Genomic DNA, 19,004 nt, shown 5'->3' on the forward strand with positions numbered 1-19,004 from the left:
TATGCACACAACATCAGAGTACACAAATTCACAAAACAAATATTACTAAACCTAAAGAAAGAGATAGACAGCAATACAATAATAGTGGACAACTTTAACATCCCACTAATAGCACTAGATAGATCATCAAGATAGAGAATTAACAAATAAATGTTGGACTTTATACAAAATTCATTTTGCTGAGATTTACAGAATATTTTACCCAACAACTACAGAATATTTATTTCACTGGTGCATGGAACATTCTCCAAGATAGCCCAACTATTAGACCATAAAAAAAGTTTTAACAGATTTTTTTAATGAAAATGATATCAAAGATTTTATCAGACTACAATGGAATAAAGCTAGAAATCAATACTAAGAGGAGCTCCAAAATCATACAAACACATGGAAATTAAACAGCATGTTCTTGAATGATTACTAGATCAATGAAGAAATTAAGATGGAAATTAAAAATTTTTTGAAATGAATGGAAATGAAAACAACATAAAAACGAAAAAATCCTGTGGGATATAGCAAAAGCAGTGCTAAGAGGGAAGTTCATAGCATTAAATGCCTGCATCAAAAAAGTAAAAAAGTCACGAATTAACAACTTAATGTTACACTTCAAGGAACTAGAAAAACAAGAACAAACCAAACCCACAGTTAGCAGAAGAAAACAAGTTAACAAAGCTTGGAACAGAACTAAATGATATAGAGACTAAAAAACAATACAAAGGATCAACAAAATGAAAAGTTGGTTTTTTGAAAAGATAAACAAAATTGACAAGGCACTAGCTAGACTAAGAAAATAGAAGAACCAAATAAACACAATCAAATTTTAAAAAGAGACACTGAGAGGTGACAACGTGCTAGCAGCCCTCGCTGGCTCTCAGCACCTCCTCGTCCTCAGTGTCCACTCTGGCCACACTTGAGGAGACCTTCAGCCTGCTGCTGCACTGTGGGAGCCCCTCTCTGGGCTGGCTGAGGCTGGAGCCAGCTGCCTCTGCTTGCGGGGAGGTGTGGAGGGAGAGGCGGGAGCAGGAACCGGCGCTTGCGGACCAGCGCAAGTTCCTGGTGGGCGTGGGCACGGGCTCAGCCAGCCCGCACCCGGAGCAGCGCTGGCCCTGGGCAGTGAGGGGCTTAGCACCCGGGCCAGCAGCTGCAGAGGGTGTGCCGGGTCCCCCAGCACTGCTGGCCTGCACACATGGCGCTGGTATTCTTGCCGGGCCTCAGCTGTCTCCCGGCGGGGCAGGGCTCAGGACTTGCAGCCCGCCATGCCTGAGCTGCCCCCCTACCCACACTGTGGGCTCCCCCATGGCCGGAGCCTCCTCTACGGGTGCCACCCCCCGCTCTGCTGCACCTGGTCCCATCCACTGCCCAAGGGCTGAGGAGTGCAGGAACACAGCCCGGGACTGGAAGGCAGCTCCACCTGCAGCCCCAGCACGGGATCCACTAGGTGAAGCCCACTGAGCTCCCGAGTGGGGTGGGGACTTGGAGAACTTTTATGTCTAGCTGGAGGATTGTATATGCACCAATCAGCACTCTGTGTCTAGCTCAGGGTTTGTGGATGCACCAATCAGCACTCTGTATCTAGCTAATCTGGTGGGGACTTAGAGAACTCTTATGTCTACCTAGAGGATTGTAAGTGCACCAGTCAGCACTCTGTGTCTAGCTCAGGGATTGTAGACACACCAATCAGCGCTCTGTCAAAACAGACCAATCAGCTCTCTGTAAAACGGACCAATCAGCAGGATGTGGGTGGGGCCAGATAAGGGAATAAAAGCAGGTGGCCTGAGCCAGCAGCAGCAACCTGCTTGGGTCCCCTTCCATGCCGCGGAAGCTTTGTTCTTTTGCTGTTCACAATAAATTTTGCTGCTGCTCACTCTTTGGGTCCTTACTGCCTTTAAGAGCTGCAACACTCACCACAAAGGTCTGTGGCTTCACTCCTGAAGCCAGTGAGACCACGAACCCACCAGGAGGGAAGAATAACTCCAGGTGAGAGGTGCGAACAATTCCAGATGCGCTACCTTTATGAACTGTAACACTCACTGCGAAGGTCTGCAGCTTCACTCCTGAGGCCAGCGAGACCACGAACCCACTGGAAGGAACAAGCAACTCCAGACGCCCTGCCTTTAAGAGCTGTAACACTCACGGTGAAGGTCTGCAGCTTCACTCCTGAAGTCAGCGAGACCACAAACCCACCAGAAGGAGCCAACTCTGGACACACCATCTTTAAGAACTATAACACTCACCGGGAGGGTCCGCGGCTTCATTTTTGAAGTCAGCGAGACCAAGAACCCACCAATTTCGGACACAACATTACAACTGATATTACAGAAATACAAAAGATGACCAGAGACTATTATGAACAACTGTATGCCACAAACTAGAAAACCTAATGGAAAAGGATAATATCCTGGAAACATAAAATCTCCTGAAATTGAAGGAAGAAGAAATAAAAGTCATGAACAGGCCAATAATAAGTAGCAAGATTGAATTAGTAATAAAAAAAAGTCTCCAAGCATCAACAAAAAAACCCAGGATTAGATGGATTCATTGCCAAATTCTACCAAACATACAAAGAAGAGCTAATACCAATACTCCTAAAACTATTCCAAAAAACTGAGTAAGAAGAAATTCTTCCTAACTCATCCTATAAGGCCAGTATTGCCCTGATACCAAAACCAGACAAAGACATAACAGAAAAAGAAAACTACAGACCAGTATCCTGAGGAATATTGATGCAAGAATCCTCAACCAAATACTAGCAAATCAAATCCAATAGCACACCAAAAAGATAATACACCATGATCAAGTGAGATTTATCCCAGTGATGCAATGATAAGTCAATGTATGGAAATCAATAAATGTGATACATTGCATAAAGACAAAACCATATGATCATCTCAACAGATGCAGAAAAAGCATTTGATAAAATTTAGCATTATAAATTTTATTACAATTTAATAATTTTACTAAAATTTATTGTAAAAATCTTCAAATTAGGCATAAAAGAATGCACCTCAATGTGATGAAGACATAATTAAGACAAACCTACAGTCAGTCAGACTGAAAGGGGAAAAGTTGAAGACATTTTTTCTGAAAGCTGGAACAAGGCAAGGGTGCCCATTTTCACCATTCTTACTTAAGATAGTACTGGAAGTTCTCACCACAGCTATCAGGCCAGAGAAAAATATTAAAGACATACAAATTGCAAAAGAGGAAGTCAAATCACTTCTGTTTGCTGATCTTATAACTAAAAAATCCTAAAGTCTTCATGAAAAAACCTCTTAGTTTGATAGATGAATTTTGTAAAGCTTCAGTATACAAAATTAACATACAGAAATCAGTAGCATTTCTATATACCAATAATCATCTAGCCGAGGACCAAATCAAGAAGGCAATCACAGTCGTAATAACTAATAAAACAATACCTAGGAATATATTTAACCAAGGACATGAAAGATCTCTAAAAAGAGAGCTACAAAACACTGATGAAAGAAAGTGTACATGACACAAACATGGAAAAACATTCCATCTTCATGGTTTGGGAGCATCAATATTATTAAAATGACCATACTGCCCAAAGCAATCTACAGGTTCAACATTTTTCACAGATAATTAGAAAAAACAATCCTAAAATTCATATGGAACAAAAAAAGAGCTGGAATAGCCAAAGCAATTTTAAGCCTAAAGAACAAAGCTGGAGGCATCACATTACCTCACTTCAAATTATGCTATCAATGAAAAGACTAGAGAGCCCAGAGGTAAAACCATATACCTTTAACCAACTGGTCTTTGACAAAGTTAAGAAAAATATACACTGAGGAAAGGACACCCTATTTAATAAATGGTGCCGGGAAAATTGGATAGCCATTTGTAGAAGAATGAAACTAGACCCATACATCTCACCAGACACAAAACTTAAGATGGATTAATAACCTAAACATAAGACCTGAAACTATTAAAAAAAATCCAACAAGAAAACCTAAAAAATTCTCCTGGACATTGGCCTAGGCAAAACATTTATGACCAAGTCCTCAAAATCAAATGCAACAACAACAAAAAATAGACAAATGGGACTTAATTAAACTAAAAAGCTACACAGCAAAGGAAATAGTCAAGAGAGTAAACATACAACTTGCAGAATGGGACAAAATTGCAAACTATCTATCTAACAAAGATCTAATATCTAGAATCTACAAGGAAATCAAGCAGCTCAACAAGAAAAAAAAAACCATTAAAAAGTGGACTAAAAACATGAACATATATTTTTCAAAAGAAAATATACAAGTTTTCAACAAACATGTAAAAAAGTGCTCAACATCACTAATCATCAGAGAAATGAATATTAAAATGACAATAAGATATCATCTTACACCAGTCAGAATGACTATTATTAAAAAGTCATAAAAACAACAGATATTGGCAAGAATGTGGAGAAGATGGAATACTTTTATAACACTGCTGGTGGGAATGTAAATCAGTACAATCTTTATGGAAAAAAGTAGAGAGATTTCTCAGGTAACTAAAAATTGAACCACCATTGGATTCAGCAGTTCTATGACTGGGTGTATATCCAAAGGGAAACAAATTATTATATCAAAAAGATACCTGCACTTGTATGTTTATTGAGTCACTATTTACAATAGCAAATATATGGAATCAACTTATGTGTCCATCAATAGAGGACTGGATAAAGAACTACTCAGCCATAAAAAATAATGAATCATGTCTTTTGTAGTAACATGGATGTAACTGGAGGCCATTATCCTAACTAAAATAACTCAGCCAAATATCACATGTTCTCACTTAGAATTGGAAGCTAAACAATGAGTAAACATGGACATGCACAGTGGAATAACAGACATTGGAAACTACAAAGAGTGGGAGGGTGGGAGATGGGTGAGGGTTGAAAAATTACCTATTGGGTACAATGTTCAGTATTCAGGTGATGAGTACTTTAAAAGCCAAGACTTTGTCACTATCCAAATATATGTGTGTGTATGTGTGTACACACACACACATATATACATATGCAATATATATACACATATATATACACACACACATATATATGATAACAACATAAAAATAAAGTTGGAAAAAAGCAAAAAACAAAGGCTGTTTTATTGAGTGCAGTTGGGCAGTCCAAGGCAAGGTATTCAAAGGCCGTAGAAGACTCAGATGGATAAGGTTGATCAAGTGCAGGAAGTCTGAGCAAGCACAGCATTGAAGTGCAAGACTCTGCCAAGTGAAAACAGAAACTTGAATGGAACTGTAATGGTATTTGGAGGTATGTTTATTTAGTGCAGGAATCCGGCCAGTCTGCAAACAAGAGATGTGGACCTAGTACTCTTTTCTGGAAGACTTTATACCCCTAAATTAAAGCTAGACTCTGTTTCAGGTTCCCAAACAAACAAGCTGTGCATTTAAGACAAGCTCAGTCCTAGCAGGATACTGAAGGAAGAGTTAGGGTTCCTGGGAAAACTACCAAGTCATAATAAAAGCAGAAGCCCAATGATCAACTTAGATGTTGGGAGTGCTGTAACTCAGGGATCATGCCAAGGCCCAGGGATTCCCTTTGAGGTGCTCTGGATTTGGGGCCTGGTTGACCATGTGATTACCTAGAGCCTGATCCTTCAGATGGGACCCAAAATAACATCGAGCTTCTGGGAGCTTGGGAAGGCAAAAGCTGTGTAAGGGAGATAGGGACTGACATTTGAAATGACTGTTACGACTCAAAGTGTGGCTGAGAAGCAGCAGCACTAGCATCCCCTCGAAGCTCATTAGAAATGCAGACTTTCAATTCAGACCCACTGAGTCAGAATATGCATTTTAATAGTACGTCCCAAGTATTATTATGCACATTCAAGTTTGAGCAGCACTGGTCTGTGCCATTACTACTAATGCAGCTTACAATTCTAATGATGATTCTCCATTGCTGCATCATATAGTAGGTTTCACAGGAAACCTTCTCTGACTTCGCTTGGTACCACCCAAGGCAAAGTTCAGAACTGAAAAGAAACTAAGAGAACATCTATTCAATGCTCACGTATTACAGATGAGGAAGCAAGGTCCCACGTGGGTAAAGTGACTTGACCAATGCCGCAACTTATTAGTGACAAAAATAGGAATGAGAACCAAACTCCTCTCATCACTACTATTGATTTCTTTACAAACACATATAATTTAGCTGCTTACTAATTAATAAAACATTTATTGAGTACATGCCATATGCCAGGTATTTTGTTAGGTGATTAAGATACAAAGATGAGGAAGTCAGGCAATCACCTCCATCTAGGACAAGAGAGCTCTTCTTTCACTTATTCCTGGGCTATAAGGGATTCTAAACATAAGACACATTTTAAATACAATAGTCCTCAGTGTTTTTCAAAACCATATCACTTCTTTGCCATTGAAAAACTAGTCTTTGCAGAAATGAGTAAGGGAGCATTGAAAGTTCCATCATGAGTGTATTTCTCCTCCTGAATCCCCCCTGAAGTATGAAGGTGATATAGGGTGAAACTTGTCCCTTGAAGACTGAAGACAAGCTGGGAATAGAACTAAGGATTAGTGGATTCGGCAAGGACTGGCTGGGAGATTGATGGGAAGTCATCTTGGGATTAGCAGTAGGTCTAAGAGAATATGAAGAATGAGGCACCAAGGAAGGGTAAGGAGCCAGGAGTGATCATGAGCGAAAATAATGCCTTAGAGCATTATTATTGCTCTAAGCACTTCACATGGACTCATTGAGTCCTCAAACCACTGATTCATGGAATGGGGATTCCACATCTCCATTTCACAAATGAGGAAGCCAGAGGCATGAATGTTGACTTGCCCATAGTCTGTGTTTGCATTATGACTATGTAGTATCATTCATGGCTGAGCCAAATAGGTTACTGCTTCCTTTATTTCTGCCTTCTTTCCTGAAGAAAAAAGTTGCCTTATCTTTAATTTAGAGTCAGTCTTTTGCCTTATTGAAAGTTTGGGATGAATCTCTTAATTCTTCCCAAACTTTCAAAGAACTATACAGTCTTCTCCATTTGGTCAAACTCATCAGCTTATCTTTCAGTTCCATTGTTTTTCTTCTTCAGAGACATGCTCTGCACTGGTTGCTCTTATGGCTCAACTATCATCTCAAGAGTCCTATTCGTCACCCTACCACAAATTCCTTCCCCTCTCTCTAAATTGGGTTCCCTGGGTCTCTTGTTTCTGTCTTGAGTTGCTCTCTTGTGTCAGATGAACACATCTTCCAGCTTCCTGAAAAAGGGTGTATTAGAGGTTCTAATTTTTCAGAGTACTCACGAGACTTCACAAGGAAAGGATAAGGCATGGAAGGCTAAAGAAAGCACAGGTAATCATTCGAGAGACTCAAGATATCCCGGGGCAGCTTTCAGAGTCTCAGTCGCATAGGACACAGTTCATTTATGGATTATAAACCACCAAAATATGGCATATTGTGGTCTCAAGCTGCTCTCTTATCTGAGGAGGAGCCTTTTATATCTCTGTTTATGTAGTCAAAAACACATGTGGGCCCAGACTCAATAATAGAAGTGAAGATAATAGATCCATCTGCCAATCATCAGTATGCACATTTTCTATACAAAATGCAGACCAGATGTTACAGGCTGCTCCCTGGTGTGTTTCAGACCCTAGAACAGGACTACATTAATTACTAGGTAACACATTTTATTCAGGTTTGGCCAAGGGCCAGTACCATGACTACATTCCTCTTATATGCTAACAGGGTTGCAGCAAACTAACTGAGATTACCCCGGAGGTAAAAAGACCTTGAATGTCTAACAAAATATCTTTATTTTAATGCTTAATTCATTGTTTTCTTGGCATAAAATTCTAGGCTGACAGTTATTTTCCCTGAAAATATGAGGGGCATTATTCCACTGTCTCTGGCAATCTTGCATTGCTGTTGAGAAGTCTGATCCCATTCTGATTCCTAGTTCTTTATTTGTGACTCTGCTAGCTCTCAGAGTCTTCCCTCTGTCCCGTATGTACTGAAATTCCATGATGCGCATTGGTGTGAGTCTTTCATCTGTTGTACTGGATATTTAGGATGGCCCTTTCAAAATGAAAAGTAATATTCTTCAGTTCATGGACTTTATTTAATAATTTCCTCCCTCTGATTATCTTAGTACCTTTTGGAATTTCTATTATTCAGATATTGAACCAATTGGATTAAGTGTTTACTTTTCTCATTTTTTCCCCTATTATCTATGTTTTTAAATGTAGGTTTCACTTTTGGGGAGATGGAATCAACTTTATATTTTGAATCTTTTATTGATTATTTAGTTGTTTTGATCATATTTTTATTTTTAAGTGGTCTTCCTTGTTCTCTGATTGTCCCATTTTGATAGTATCCTGTTCTTGTTTCACAGATGCAATATTGTCTTTCTTCTATCTGAGGATATTAATTATGGTTTCATTGGAGTTTTCTCCTGATCTTTGTCTTATATCTTATTCTGCAATTTCCCTTCTGTTAGTTTTAGTTTTTGCCTTTCATTTCCTGTCTAGTGACTCTTGACTGTCCATTTATGTTTGAAGTGAAGCACTAAAAAGCATATTTAGTTAGACATTGATTTGTGGGCCTCATTATAGGGTAACTGCAGAAGGAGCCAGTAGTTTCACTGGAGGATGATGAAATTTCAGTACCTGTAGGTCTTTTCTCTTTGACATATCAGTTTCCCCAAAGATGATTCTCTTAGACTCCTGCCTAATTTACTACATTCTGAGAAGGGGCTGTTGTGGGGTAGCGGGATGTCTCTCATTCAGAATACAGACTTTCACTTAATTCCAATGTTTTTAGTAAAGCACCTGAGCCCTGTACCTAACGTCCCTCAGCATAGATCCTCTCTGATTTAACATGAGCAGAGAGCAAAATAGCAGAAGTTCAGCCAGGAGAGAGGAGGCAAGGGAAAGGAGGAGTCTCCAGGTTGTACCCACCCAGATGAAAGGGAGGTTGTCTAATGTTACTCCCTGTTTGCAGTGGCACCTACTCCTGCCTTTAAAGGTACCTGAGCCTCCAGTTCCTGAGCTTCTCAGGGTTCTCAGTCATGCTTGTTGTTGGCAACCCCTCAGAAAATACCTAGGACACAGCCTTTCCTCTCTGCTGAGTCAGCTTTGTTCTTCCAGGTGCTTTCTGTCCTTCATAGTGTTGCTAACATCTTTTGTCTGCTTCATCTCCTCTTGTGTTCTTCCTGTGCTTGTGTACTTATGCCTTTTAAAAATACCTTTACTCATATCTTAGTTTACTTTGTGAGGAAGCAGAGGTAAAGGCATGTGCCTTTAGGGGTGAAGAGAGTTTTTTTCTCCTCTTCTAAAGATTTGAGTCTAAAATCTACCAAAATAATACTGAAAATAGATAGCTTGACAGGAGAAAAAGCATACAAATTTAGTAATGTGTATAAGCACAGGAAAATAACAAGAGAATCATTACCCAATTACCCAGAGAGATTCAGAAGCTTATATACCCTTCTTCAGGTTTCTTCCTTTAGGGAGAGGAAGTTGGGGATATGGGCAATTTTGAGGAGTCATCAATGATTTTTACGGAACTGAATGGACCCAAAGTGCACACCATAGTTTTTAAATGATCTGTTTTAATGGGACCAGGAACAGACAATAGCTTGTGGGAAGTTATGGGAAGAAGAGGGGTAGCACAATGCTGCAAACAAAGGTTGTCTGATTATGCAGATAAAGTCTCCCAGGCAATCTCTCCAAGCTGCCCTCAGAAGAATAGACAAAAGCTCTGTGTGGGCATGGTGATGCCTTTTGGTCATTTCTCCTCCCTGACGCTTAATCTTTCTTGGTTATTTAATGAAATTCCTAGAAAGGGAGCTTCAAGACTATTGTACTTCTTTTGGAAGAAGTTTTCTCAGGCAGACACGGGAACCTCCTGAGAGAGCCCCTACCTGTGCTGGGTTAAAAGGTCTTCGTTCTGAGGTAGTTTCTAACGCCTTCTAATGTCCTTTGTTACTTTGGGGCTCTGTTCTCTGAGCCTCAATATGCCTAATTACTCGGTTTTGGTTGGCAGCTCTGGACAATAGCTTTCTTATAATGAGGGAATTAGACCAGATTATCTCTAAGGTTCTGTGACTCTCAAACGCTACAAATCCATAACTAAGTAGGTGCTATAACATATGCAACTGACTCTAAGAATTGTCAGAATCCAAACAACGGGGAAATTACTAGAGCATGAATCATCAAGGGACGTTTCATCTTAGCTGTGGTGGCTAGAAAGCTGTGTGTGGATTGGATAAATGGAGAGAAGAGGAAGGGAACCACATAAGTGAACTCATAGAAATGACTATGCCCACTTATGGGAACAGTACACGTTGAGAAGTAACAAGGAACAAAGTTGGCTGTTTACCAGGTGTGTGCTTAATACTTACTGTAGAGGGCCTTCAAAAGCTGAAATATAAACTTAGTTGCAATACAAAATGTCACTCTTCAAAAATAATATCATATTGTTACCAAATAGTATTTATTTTCATCCTACAAGCTTTGTACAATTCTCGTTCACGTCATTTCTCTTTCGGGTGAATTGAAAACCCAATTTTTCTCTTCTAAACAAATACTTTTTAAAGTACAGTGATATATTTTGTGAACTAATGCTGTATTTTTTGAGGTAAACTCTAATTTTGATGTCACATTTTATACCCCTTTTATTTTTCTTATAGGTTTTATTGTTGTATGCATATAATTTGAAGCCTCTGAAGATTTCAGATGTTAGACATTCCACTTATAATAGTATACGTGTTGGCTCTTTATGGATTCCACTGAATAGGCAAGTAAAAATTCCACAACTCTAATTGTCTTTGTTGTTATTTCTCATGAGAATAGACTCAGTAATTGGCAAAGTGTAGCATAGGAGACCTGCTAAAAGGCACTTCTAGAAGAATCTTCCTTTTGTTCAGAGGAATATTATATTGCAGTGGTTAAGAGCATGAACTCTGAATCCTGCCTGCTTCATTCAAATACCAGTTGTGCCCCTTATCACCTTCACAACCTTGGGCAGTTTATGTAACCTCTGTACTTCAGTTTCCTTATCAGTTAAATGGGAATAATACTAATAATAGTACTGAGGGTTGCCAAAGGAACAGTTCATACATGCTTCATAGAGATTACAGAGAGCACAAGGATGTTGTCTGTACTATATTTTGCCTGTAGTTTCAGTGTGGTTAAAAAATAATTTAATGTGGCTTTGTATGGAGTTTCAAAATTAAGCCCAAACTCCACTACCTCCCTTGGCCCACCTTTCCGTCTGTGCCCAATCAGAAGTATCTGCTTCATCTAGGTTGTTTTCCTCCCTCTCCATCAAACAGGTCATATCTCTTAACTTTTTGTTCATGCCTCGTTTCTCTCTTCCTGTTTCACTTTACAAATTTCCTTGTTGTTGTTTTTTAATTTATTACTTAGTTTATTTTTGACTCCATTGTTCATTGCCCTTCTGACCTTAGCCTCCATTTCCTCCATTGTAGGATGGAAATGATCATAACTGCTCTGCCTGCCTTTCAGGGTTATTGTCAGGACCAAGATAGTGTGTGAACGTGCTTTGAAAAGCTTAACCACTAACGCCTGTTCCATCAATGGCTTGGTAAACAGAGAATTAGTGCTTCTCTGTCCTTCCTTTGAGAGTCTTGTTTATGTTCCATAATTTTCATTTTGAATGACTTCTTGGCATCACCATGAAAGAGACAAAGGCTGTTTCAAGAGCTGGGCATATTTTCAATTATTCAGTCAATTTATTTCTTCCTTCTTTTCTTTCTTTTCTTCTTTTCTCCTCTTCTCTCCTGTTCTTCCCTTCCTTCCCTCCACTCCTATCCTCTATATTTTCATTCAGTCAATTTATTTTCTTCCTTCTTTTCCTTTTCCTTTCCCTTTCCTTTCTTCTTTTCCAAGTGAAATGGTCAAAAACTTAGGTACAGGCTATAGACCAGCATAGCTAAGCAACAAAATCAGGTAATTCTGCACTTGCTTTGTAAATCCAGAAATGTAGATTTTTTTCCAGCCCCACATGATGAAAATGATTATAATTTCTATAAAGTAGAAAGTCATCAAACTGATAAGCTGCTTTTTTTATTCCAGAAAGTTTTGAATTTTGGTGTACTTCTGATCAATAGTAGGGTTACTAAAATTAGTGACAAGCCTCAGCCACTGAGGCCATCACAGAGGACCATGCCCAACAATTTTTTATCTCCTTGTCCTTTGGTGGCACTGTGAAAATAAACTATTTCTCTCATCCTGGGTGGCATTCCTTGTGTTCTTATGAGGCTCAAGATTAGTACATGGGAAATTGGTCCTGATCATCCTTTGGAAGGCAAAGTAGGAGTAAAACAGGTCAGAAAAAATAGGCCAGAGAAGAAGAAACTTGGATAACCTGCGAATTGGGAAATACTCCTTTTATCATTCACTTCCTCATCTCCTAGTTAAGTTTTCATAAGAAAAAGTATATGTTCACTCTTTGCATTTTTTTACAGCAACAAAGGAAACAATAGTGTTCTCAGTAAACAGACATAAAGCCTTCTGTGTAGTTCTATCTAAATTGTGCTGTTGTGACCAAGATCAAGTTCCCTGCCTACTGTCTCTGCCTTTAAATCTCCAGTCATCCATGTTTCTACTTACAACTGGGTTCTGCCCTCCAGGCCATGGCAGACTCTGGGAGAGAGTGCCCAAGAGTCAGTAAATGAAAGCAGAGGCTGTGGGGAGCCCAGACGGAATGGTAGATGCTTGTTTGTGGTGCCAAGGTTTAAAAAGCTGGAGCAGGCATTGACTTGGAGGACAGAAATGAAGAAGTACGTGGGAGGACAGGGAAGTGAGGGGCAAATGCATGCCAGAGCACAAAGGGAGGGAGCAAGATGTAGGCAGGTGCAGTCATGGGGTCCAGGCCTCACACCAAGACTCAGGTCATCTGATGTTGCTCTTTGCATGAGGACCCAGCCTGCTTTGCCCAGTCCCAGATTGCCCTTTGTGGAGCTAGATGGGGCCATTTACTCTGCCAGCACAGGCAGTGAAGTTCTGGACACTCATTTACAATCTGCAACCCAAATGTCGAAGAACGGTTTATCCTTCCTAGAATCCCAAGTATTATAAAGGAAAGCTATGCTATTTGTGGAAGACAAATAAGACTTCTTTATCTGGGTATTAGAGTAAAAGAATGGCATTTTAGAATACTATCTTTCCTTCATGTGGTTCCTTGTGGTTAAGAATATACATACTTATGTCATTTCATCCTTACAAAAGCCTTATGAATTGGATGAAGTGGATTTTCTTATTCCAGTCTTACAGTAGAAGGAACCTTAGGGTCAGAGAGGTTAAGTGAGTAGTCTAAGGTTTCATGGCTAGAGTTTGAAGGAACCAAGCATGACTCACCAAGTCTTCCGCCTCCTCATCTTCTTTTCTCTCCAATGCATCAGGCACCTTTTCCAGCATTATTGGAGATGACCCTTTTTTTTTTTAAGTTTTACTTTAAGTTCTGGGATACATGTGCAGAACATGCAGGTTTGTTACATAGGTATACATGTACCATGGCGGTTTGCTGCACCTATCAACCCATCATCTAGGTTTTAAGCCCCACATGTATTAGGTATTTGTCCTAATGCTCTCCATCCCCTTGTCCCCAACCCACCGACAGGCCCTAGTGTGTGATGTTCCCCTCCCTGTGTCCATGTGTTCTCATTGTTCAACTCCCACTTATGAGTGAGAACATGCAGGGTTTGGTTTTCTGTTCCTGTGTTAGTTTGCTGAGGATGATGGTTTCCTTGCAGAGGACATGAACTCGTTCTTTTTTATGGCTGAATAGTATTCCATGGTGTATGTGTGCCATTTTTTTCTTTATCCAGTCTATCATTGACGGGCATTTGGGTTGATTCCAAGTGTTTGCTATTGTAAATAGTGCTGCAGTAAACATACATGTGCGTATTTCTTTATAGTAGAATGAGTTATAGTCCTTCAGGTATATACCCAGTAATGGGATTGCTGGGTCAAATGATATTTCTGGTTCTACATCTTTGAGGAATTGCCACACTGTCTTCCATAATGGTTGAACTAATTTACACTCCCACCAACAGTGTAAAAGTGTTCCTATTTCTCCACATCCTCTCCAGCATCTGTTGTTTCTTGAATATTTAATGATTGCCATTCTAACTGGTGTGAGATGGTATCTCATTGTGGTTTTGATTTGCATTTCTCTAATGACCAGTGATGACAAACTTTTTTTCATATGTTTGTTGGCTGCCTAAATGTCTTTTTGAGAAGTGTCTTTTAAATCCTTCACCCACTCTTTGATGGGTTTTTTTTTTTCTTGTAAATTTTTTTAAGTTCTTTGTAGATTCTGGATATCAGACCTTTGTCCAATGGATAGATTGCAAAAATTTTCTCCTGTTCCGTAGGTTGCCTCTTCACTCTTTAGGTTGCCTGTAGTTTCTTTTGCTGTGTGGAAACTCTTTAGTTTAATTAGATTCCATTTATCAATTTTGGCTTTTGTTGCAATTGCTTTTTGTATTTTAGGCACAAAGTCTTTGCCCATGCCTGTGTCCTGAATGGTATTTCCTAGGTTTTCTTCTAGGGTTTTTATGGCTTTAGGTTTTACATTTAAGTCTTTAATCCATCTTGAGTTAATTTTTGTATAAGGTGTAAGGAAGGGGTCCAGTTTCAGTTTTCTGCATATGGCTAGCCAGTTTTCCCAACACCATTTATTACACAGGGAATCCTTTCCCCATTGATTGTTTTTGTCAGGTTTGTTGAAGATCAAATGGTTGTAGATGTGTGGTGTTATTTCTGGGTTCTCTGTTCTGTTCTATTGGTCTATATAGCTGTTTTGGTACCAGTACCGTGCTGTTTGGGTTACTGTAGCCTTGTAGTACAGTTTGAAGTCAGGTAGCATGATGCCTCCAGCTTTGTTCTTTTAGCTTAGGATTGTCTTGTCTGTACAGGCTCTTTTTTGGTTCCATATGAAATTTAAAGTAGTTTTTTTCTAATTCTGTGAAGAAAGTCAATGGTAGCTTGATGGGAATAGCGTTGAATCTATAAATTACTTTGGGCAGTATGGCTATTTTCACGATATTGATTCTTCCTATCCATGATCATGGAAAGTTTTTCCATTTATTTGTGTCCTCTCTTATTTCCTTGAGCAGTGGTTTGTAGTTCTCCTTGAAGAGGTCCTTCACATCCCTTGAAATTTGTGTTCCTAGATATTTTATTCTCTTTGTAGCATTTGTGAATGGGAGCTCACTCATGATTTGGCTCTCTGCTTGTCTATTATTGGTGTATAGGAAGACCCATTTTTTAATGGGTAAGTTTTTCAAGTAAACTTTTACAACAAATCTTTGCATTTAACTGTTGCCTTTTTAACAGAAAAGTTTCTAAGGCATGCTATATAAATTCAAAACTTCTTATATGTAATTACATTTTTAACTTTTTATTGCTGAGAGCTGTCATTAGTATAATCAAGTATTGCACAATACTGCAGATGAGGATGCTGTGGAAAATTGGAAAATTGACATTTTTGCCTATGTTTCTGATGTCAGTTTGTTTTTGGGATCATTTGCTTCTTTTGCATAAAAATTTTCTTCCTTCCTTGAATGGAGACATGCATGTGCACACACATAGGTAAACACATGTATGCACATATGTGTTGTTCCTGTAGTGTGGAGTCACCGGGGCCATGCAGGTGGCTGGTTGCCTTCTTCAACTGTAAGCCTTTCCACCTTCTGCCTCCACTCCCCTGGTCCGCTCTGCCTTCAGGGCATCACTGTTAACTTGTGTGTGAACCCTGTCTTCAGCATCATTGCTAGTGCCCTCCTTTGGCTTTTACTTTTCCATTTTTCTTGATTCTTCTCCCTACCTCCCTTCTTCCACCCTCTTCACTCCCATTCCCGACACACATGCAATACACTGAATTGTTATGGGTCCCTTGACTGATCTTTTAGAGTCGTTGCTAACTTGTCATAATTCTTACCTGCAGGTCAGCTGGATAGTCAGAGCATGACTAAGACTTCCATAGGAGTAAATCTTTTGTTATTGCCTAGATTTTGTTTCACCACATAGATAATTATTTTCTTTATTTTCATCTTCAGCAATATTTTAGATGTGTGCCTTTTTCATTGTGCTTTTGCAATTTCTAATTATATTTTTATCTGTATATATAACAAGACCATAAACATAATGAAAGTTAAGACTGTGTCTCTTTCTTCATGTTTCTTGAATAAAGGGAATTACTGAATGAATGATGCCTGGCCATATCAGAAATCTAATCATTAAATAACTGAGGGCTTACTTTATACAAGTTATTGATTCTGCAAATAAATACCTTTCTTTTTTTTTTGTCTCGCTCTGTCGCCCAGGCTGGAGTGCAGTGGCGCAATCTCCACTCACTGCAAGCTCTGCCTCCCAGGTTCACGCCATTCTCCTGCCTCAGCCTCCCAAGTAGCTGGGACTACAGGCGCCCACCACCACACCTGGCTAATTTTTTGTATTTTTAGTAGAGACGAGGTTTCACCATGTTAGCCAGGATGGTCTCGATCTCCTGACCTTGTGATCCGCCTGCCTTGGCCTCCCAAAGTGCTGGGATTACAGGCGTGAGCCACTGCACCTGGCCATAAATACCTTTCTTAACTCTTCAAATAAAATTCATATATATTTGTTATTTTCAGGATTATTTCAATTCATGAGAAGTTATCTAATCTTGCTCAAATAGCTGAACTATCATTGCCAGCAGCTCCTGAAATTACCTCAAATGAAAACATATATGAAATAGAAGTGGAAGAGGAATCAGTTGATAATGAAATGGAAGTAAGTTGTTAAATAATGGAAAATGACATTGCTATAGATTATCTTTTATATCCTCAAAGCAGAACTATGTAACTGGACTTAAACTCTGTAATTCTTCTGCCACTAGTTTATTCAGAGTACGAGACATGACTCAACTTTTTGACACATATGTAGTGTGTCTTCTGAAGGTCTGAAGGTCTTCTAAGCATGTGAATTACAAGAATTTGATGGTGAATGAACACAAACCAATCCAGATAAATCGTTCAGCTATAGCTGTGAATCCTAAGAAATAATGCTTTGTGACTTTGCAATATTCCTTTTTTCACTCTAAGTCTATTATTTAAACACTTTTATTTCCCAAATAATATGTGAAGAAAAACTAGAAAATATAGATAAGCATATTTTTTCAGACTTTTTATATTATATATATTTTTCTAACAAAAAAGGCTATTATCTGTATAGTATGCTATTAAGTCTGGTCACACAGCTGAGTTGCTTTTCTGATGACCGATGTTTGTGTTTTGGAGGAGATGGGGGTTTTCTGTCCCCTCCTGAGTTCTGAGTTCTCCTGGGGCACAGAAGACAGTTATATGGAGACCAAAATGTCAGCATCATTACTGATAAAGCTGATTCGTGAACTTGGCTTTAGGTCTATGGCCAAATGAGCACATTAATATTTTACCCCTGAATAGCCAGACTTGCCCACCTAGTCATGCAGTCATCTGGCACACCTGTGTAACCACAGGGTTTCCCCATTTCCCTTCTGCCCCACTCTAGCTTACTGCATGGAGAGCAGAGAATTATAGTTCTGTAGGTAGGGTGCCTCCAAAAAGTATAAACAAAGCCCAGAAGGGGCTGAGCCTAGCATGCTCTGTTGCTTTTCCCAAACTCACTGATGAGATAAGTCACTCTACTCTTTTGTGAGTAAATCCAAAAGAAGCTGGAAGTGTCTTGCCTTTTTTGGGAGAGATATGGAAATTCCTTACCCTTTATGGAAATGAGAAGGGTAGGGAATATATGTTCTCCCCTAATTACCTGTTCTTTAAATTACCATCTGTACCTTAATTTCTTGAGAGATGTATTCTGTACTTATTGTAGCTGTTTAAAAGTTAGATCTAAATGGCTTAAAACAAAAAAAGACAATCTGCTGCCCAACCTCTGCTCACTCCACAATTCTGCTCTGCAGAGGCAACCACTTTCCACTTTTAGCTGGTGCTTTTGTTATTTGCTTTCACATCTACAAATAATATTCAGTATCAGTCATGAAAGATGGGGTAATGAAAAGCCTCCAAATCTGAGTGAGTCAGCTGGGGACCTGCTTCATGTCTACTCATGCCAGCATCCAGGTGGGTGGTGCATTCGTCATGGAACATCACCAGTCACTGTGGCAGGAGGGAAAGAAGGGGGCACATTACACACTGGCTCATGAAACTTCCATCATATCACTTCCACTAATAGTTTGTTCATTAGCCGAATAGTTTATATGCTGTGCCAACAATTGTGCCACCAGTTTGGAAGACAGAAAGCCAGACAAAATGATGAATCATGCTGAAAGCCAGAAATTATTGTTTTTTTCTGGAGGCATCAATTTTAGACAAGATGTATTGATTCCCTGTCTGATATATATGGATTTAGCTCACTTATACTTCTCCCCAACTTCTTCTTTTCCCTTCTCTTCTATATATTGTTACCTCACAAAATTTAATTAAATCAATATTCAGTGTTATGACCCTGTAAATGATGTTCACAGCTGAGTCAAGTAGTGCACTATAGTTATTTTCCTTTCTTTTGTGTTTGAATTTTTCTTGACTTGTCTTTTTATGTTTTCTCAGTCATTACATCAGAACTTTCATATGTTCATCCATAGACTTTTTTACTCAAGTATTCATATTTATCAAATAATGTCTCAAACACATTTTCCTCTGGAGCCTCCCACCTTCCTGTTCCAGTTGAAGACTGAATGCTCTCATGCCTGTTGCATAGCTCTGCTTCTGGGCCCTCCTTGTGACACTTTTTGGGTTGAGTTCCCAGCTACTTGGGTCCCAGCCTCACTTTTCCACAACTCTTACCTACAAAACAAAGTTTATTCATCATTTCTTCATTCAACATCTTTTGCATGCCTCCTACTTGCCATGGCATGGGAATCGGGGATGAGCAAGACACAGAGAGAGCCCTTAGGAGCTTGTGGTCTCATGAGAGCAATGAGAGATGCAGACTCTTGCCTCACTCTGCTGATA

The 19,004-nt window shown here is 39.4% G+C and overlaps 1 protein-coding gene across 2 annotated transcripts in view; it reads left to right on the forward strand.

The window, feature by feature from the left end:
• CFAP54 (cilia and flagella associated protein 54) overlaps positions 1-19,004 on the forward strand; it is a 386,261-nt gene that overhangs the window by 312,242 nt on the left and 55,015 nt on the right. For both annotated transcript variants that reach the window (XM_055237476.1, XM_055237478.1), the window contains 2 exons: positions 10,677-10,783; positions 16,650-16,788. In XM_055237476.1, coding sequence (XP_055093451.1) covers positions 10,677-10,783; positions 16,650-16,788 — 246 coding nt within the window. The remainder of the gene's footprint in view (positions 1-10,676; positions 10,784-16,649; positions 16,789-19,004) is intronic.

The sequence above is a fragment of the Symphalangus syndactylus genome, chromosome 13 (assembly GCF_028878055.3).
Source record: "Symphalangus syndactylus isolate Jambi chromosome 13, NHGRI_mSymSyn1-v2.1_pri, whole genome shotgun sequence".
NCBI classification, from domain to species: Eukaryota; Metazoa; Chordata; class Mammalia; order Primates; family Hylobatidae; genus Symphalangus; species Symphalangus syndactylus.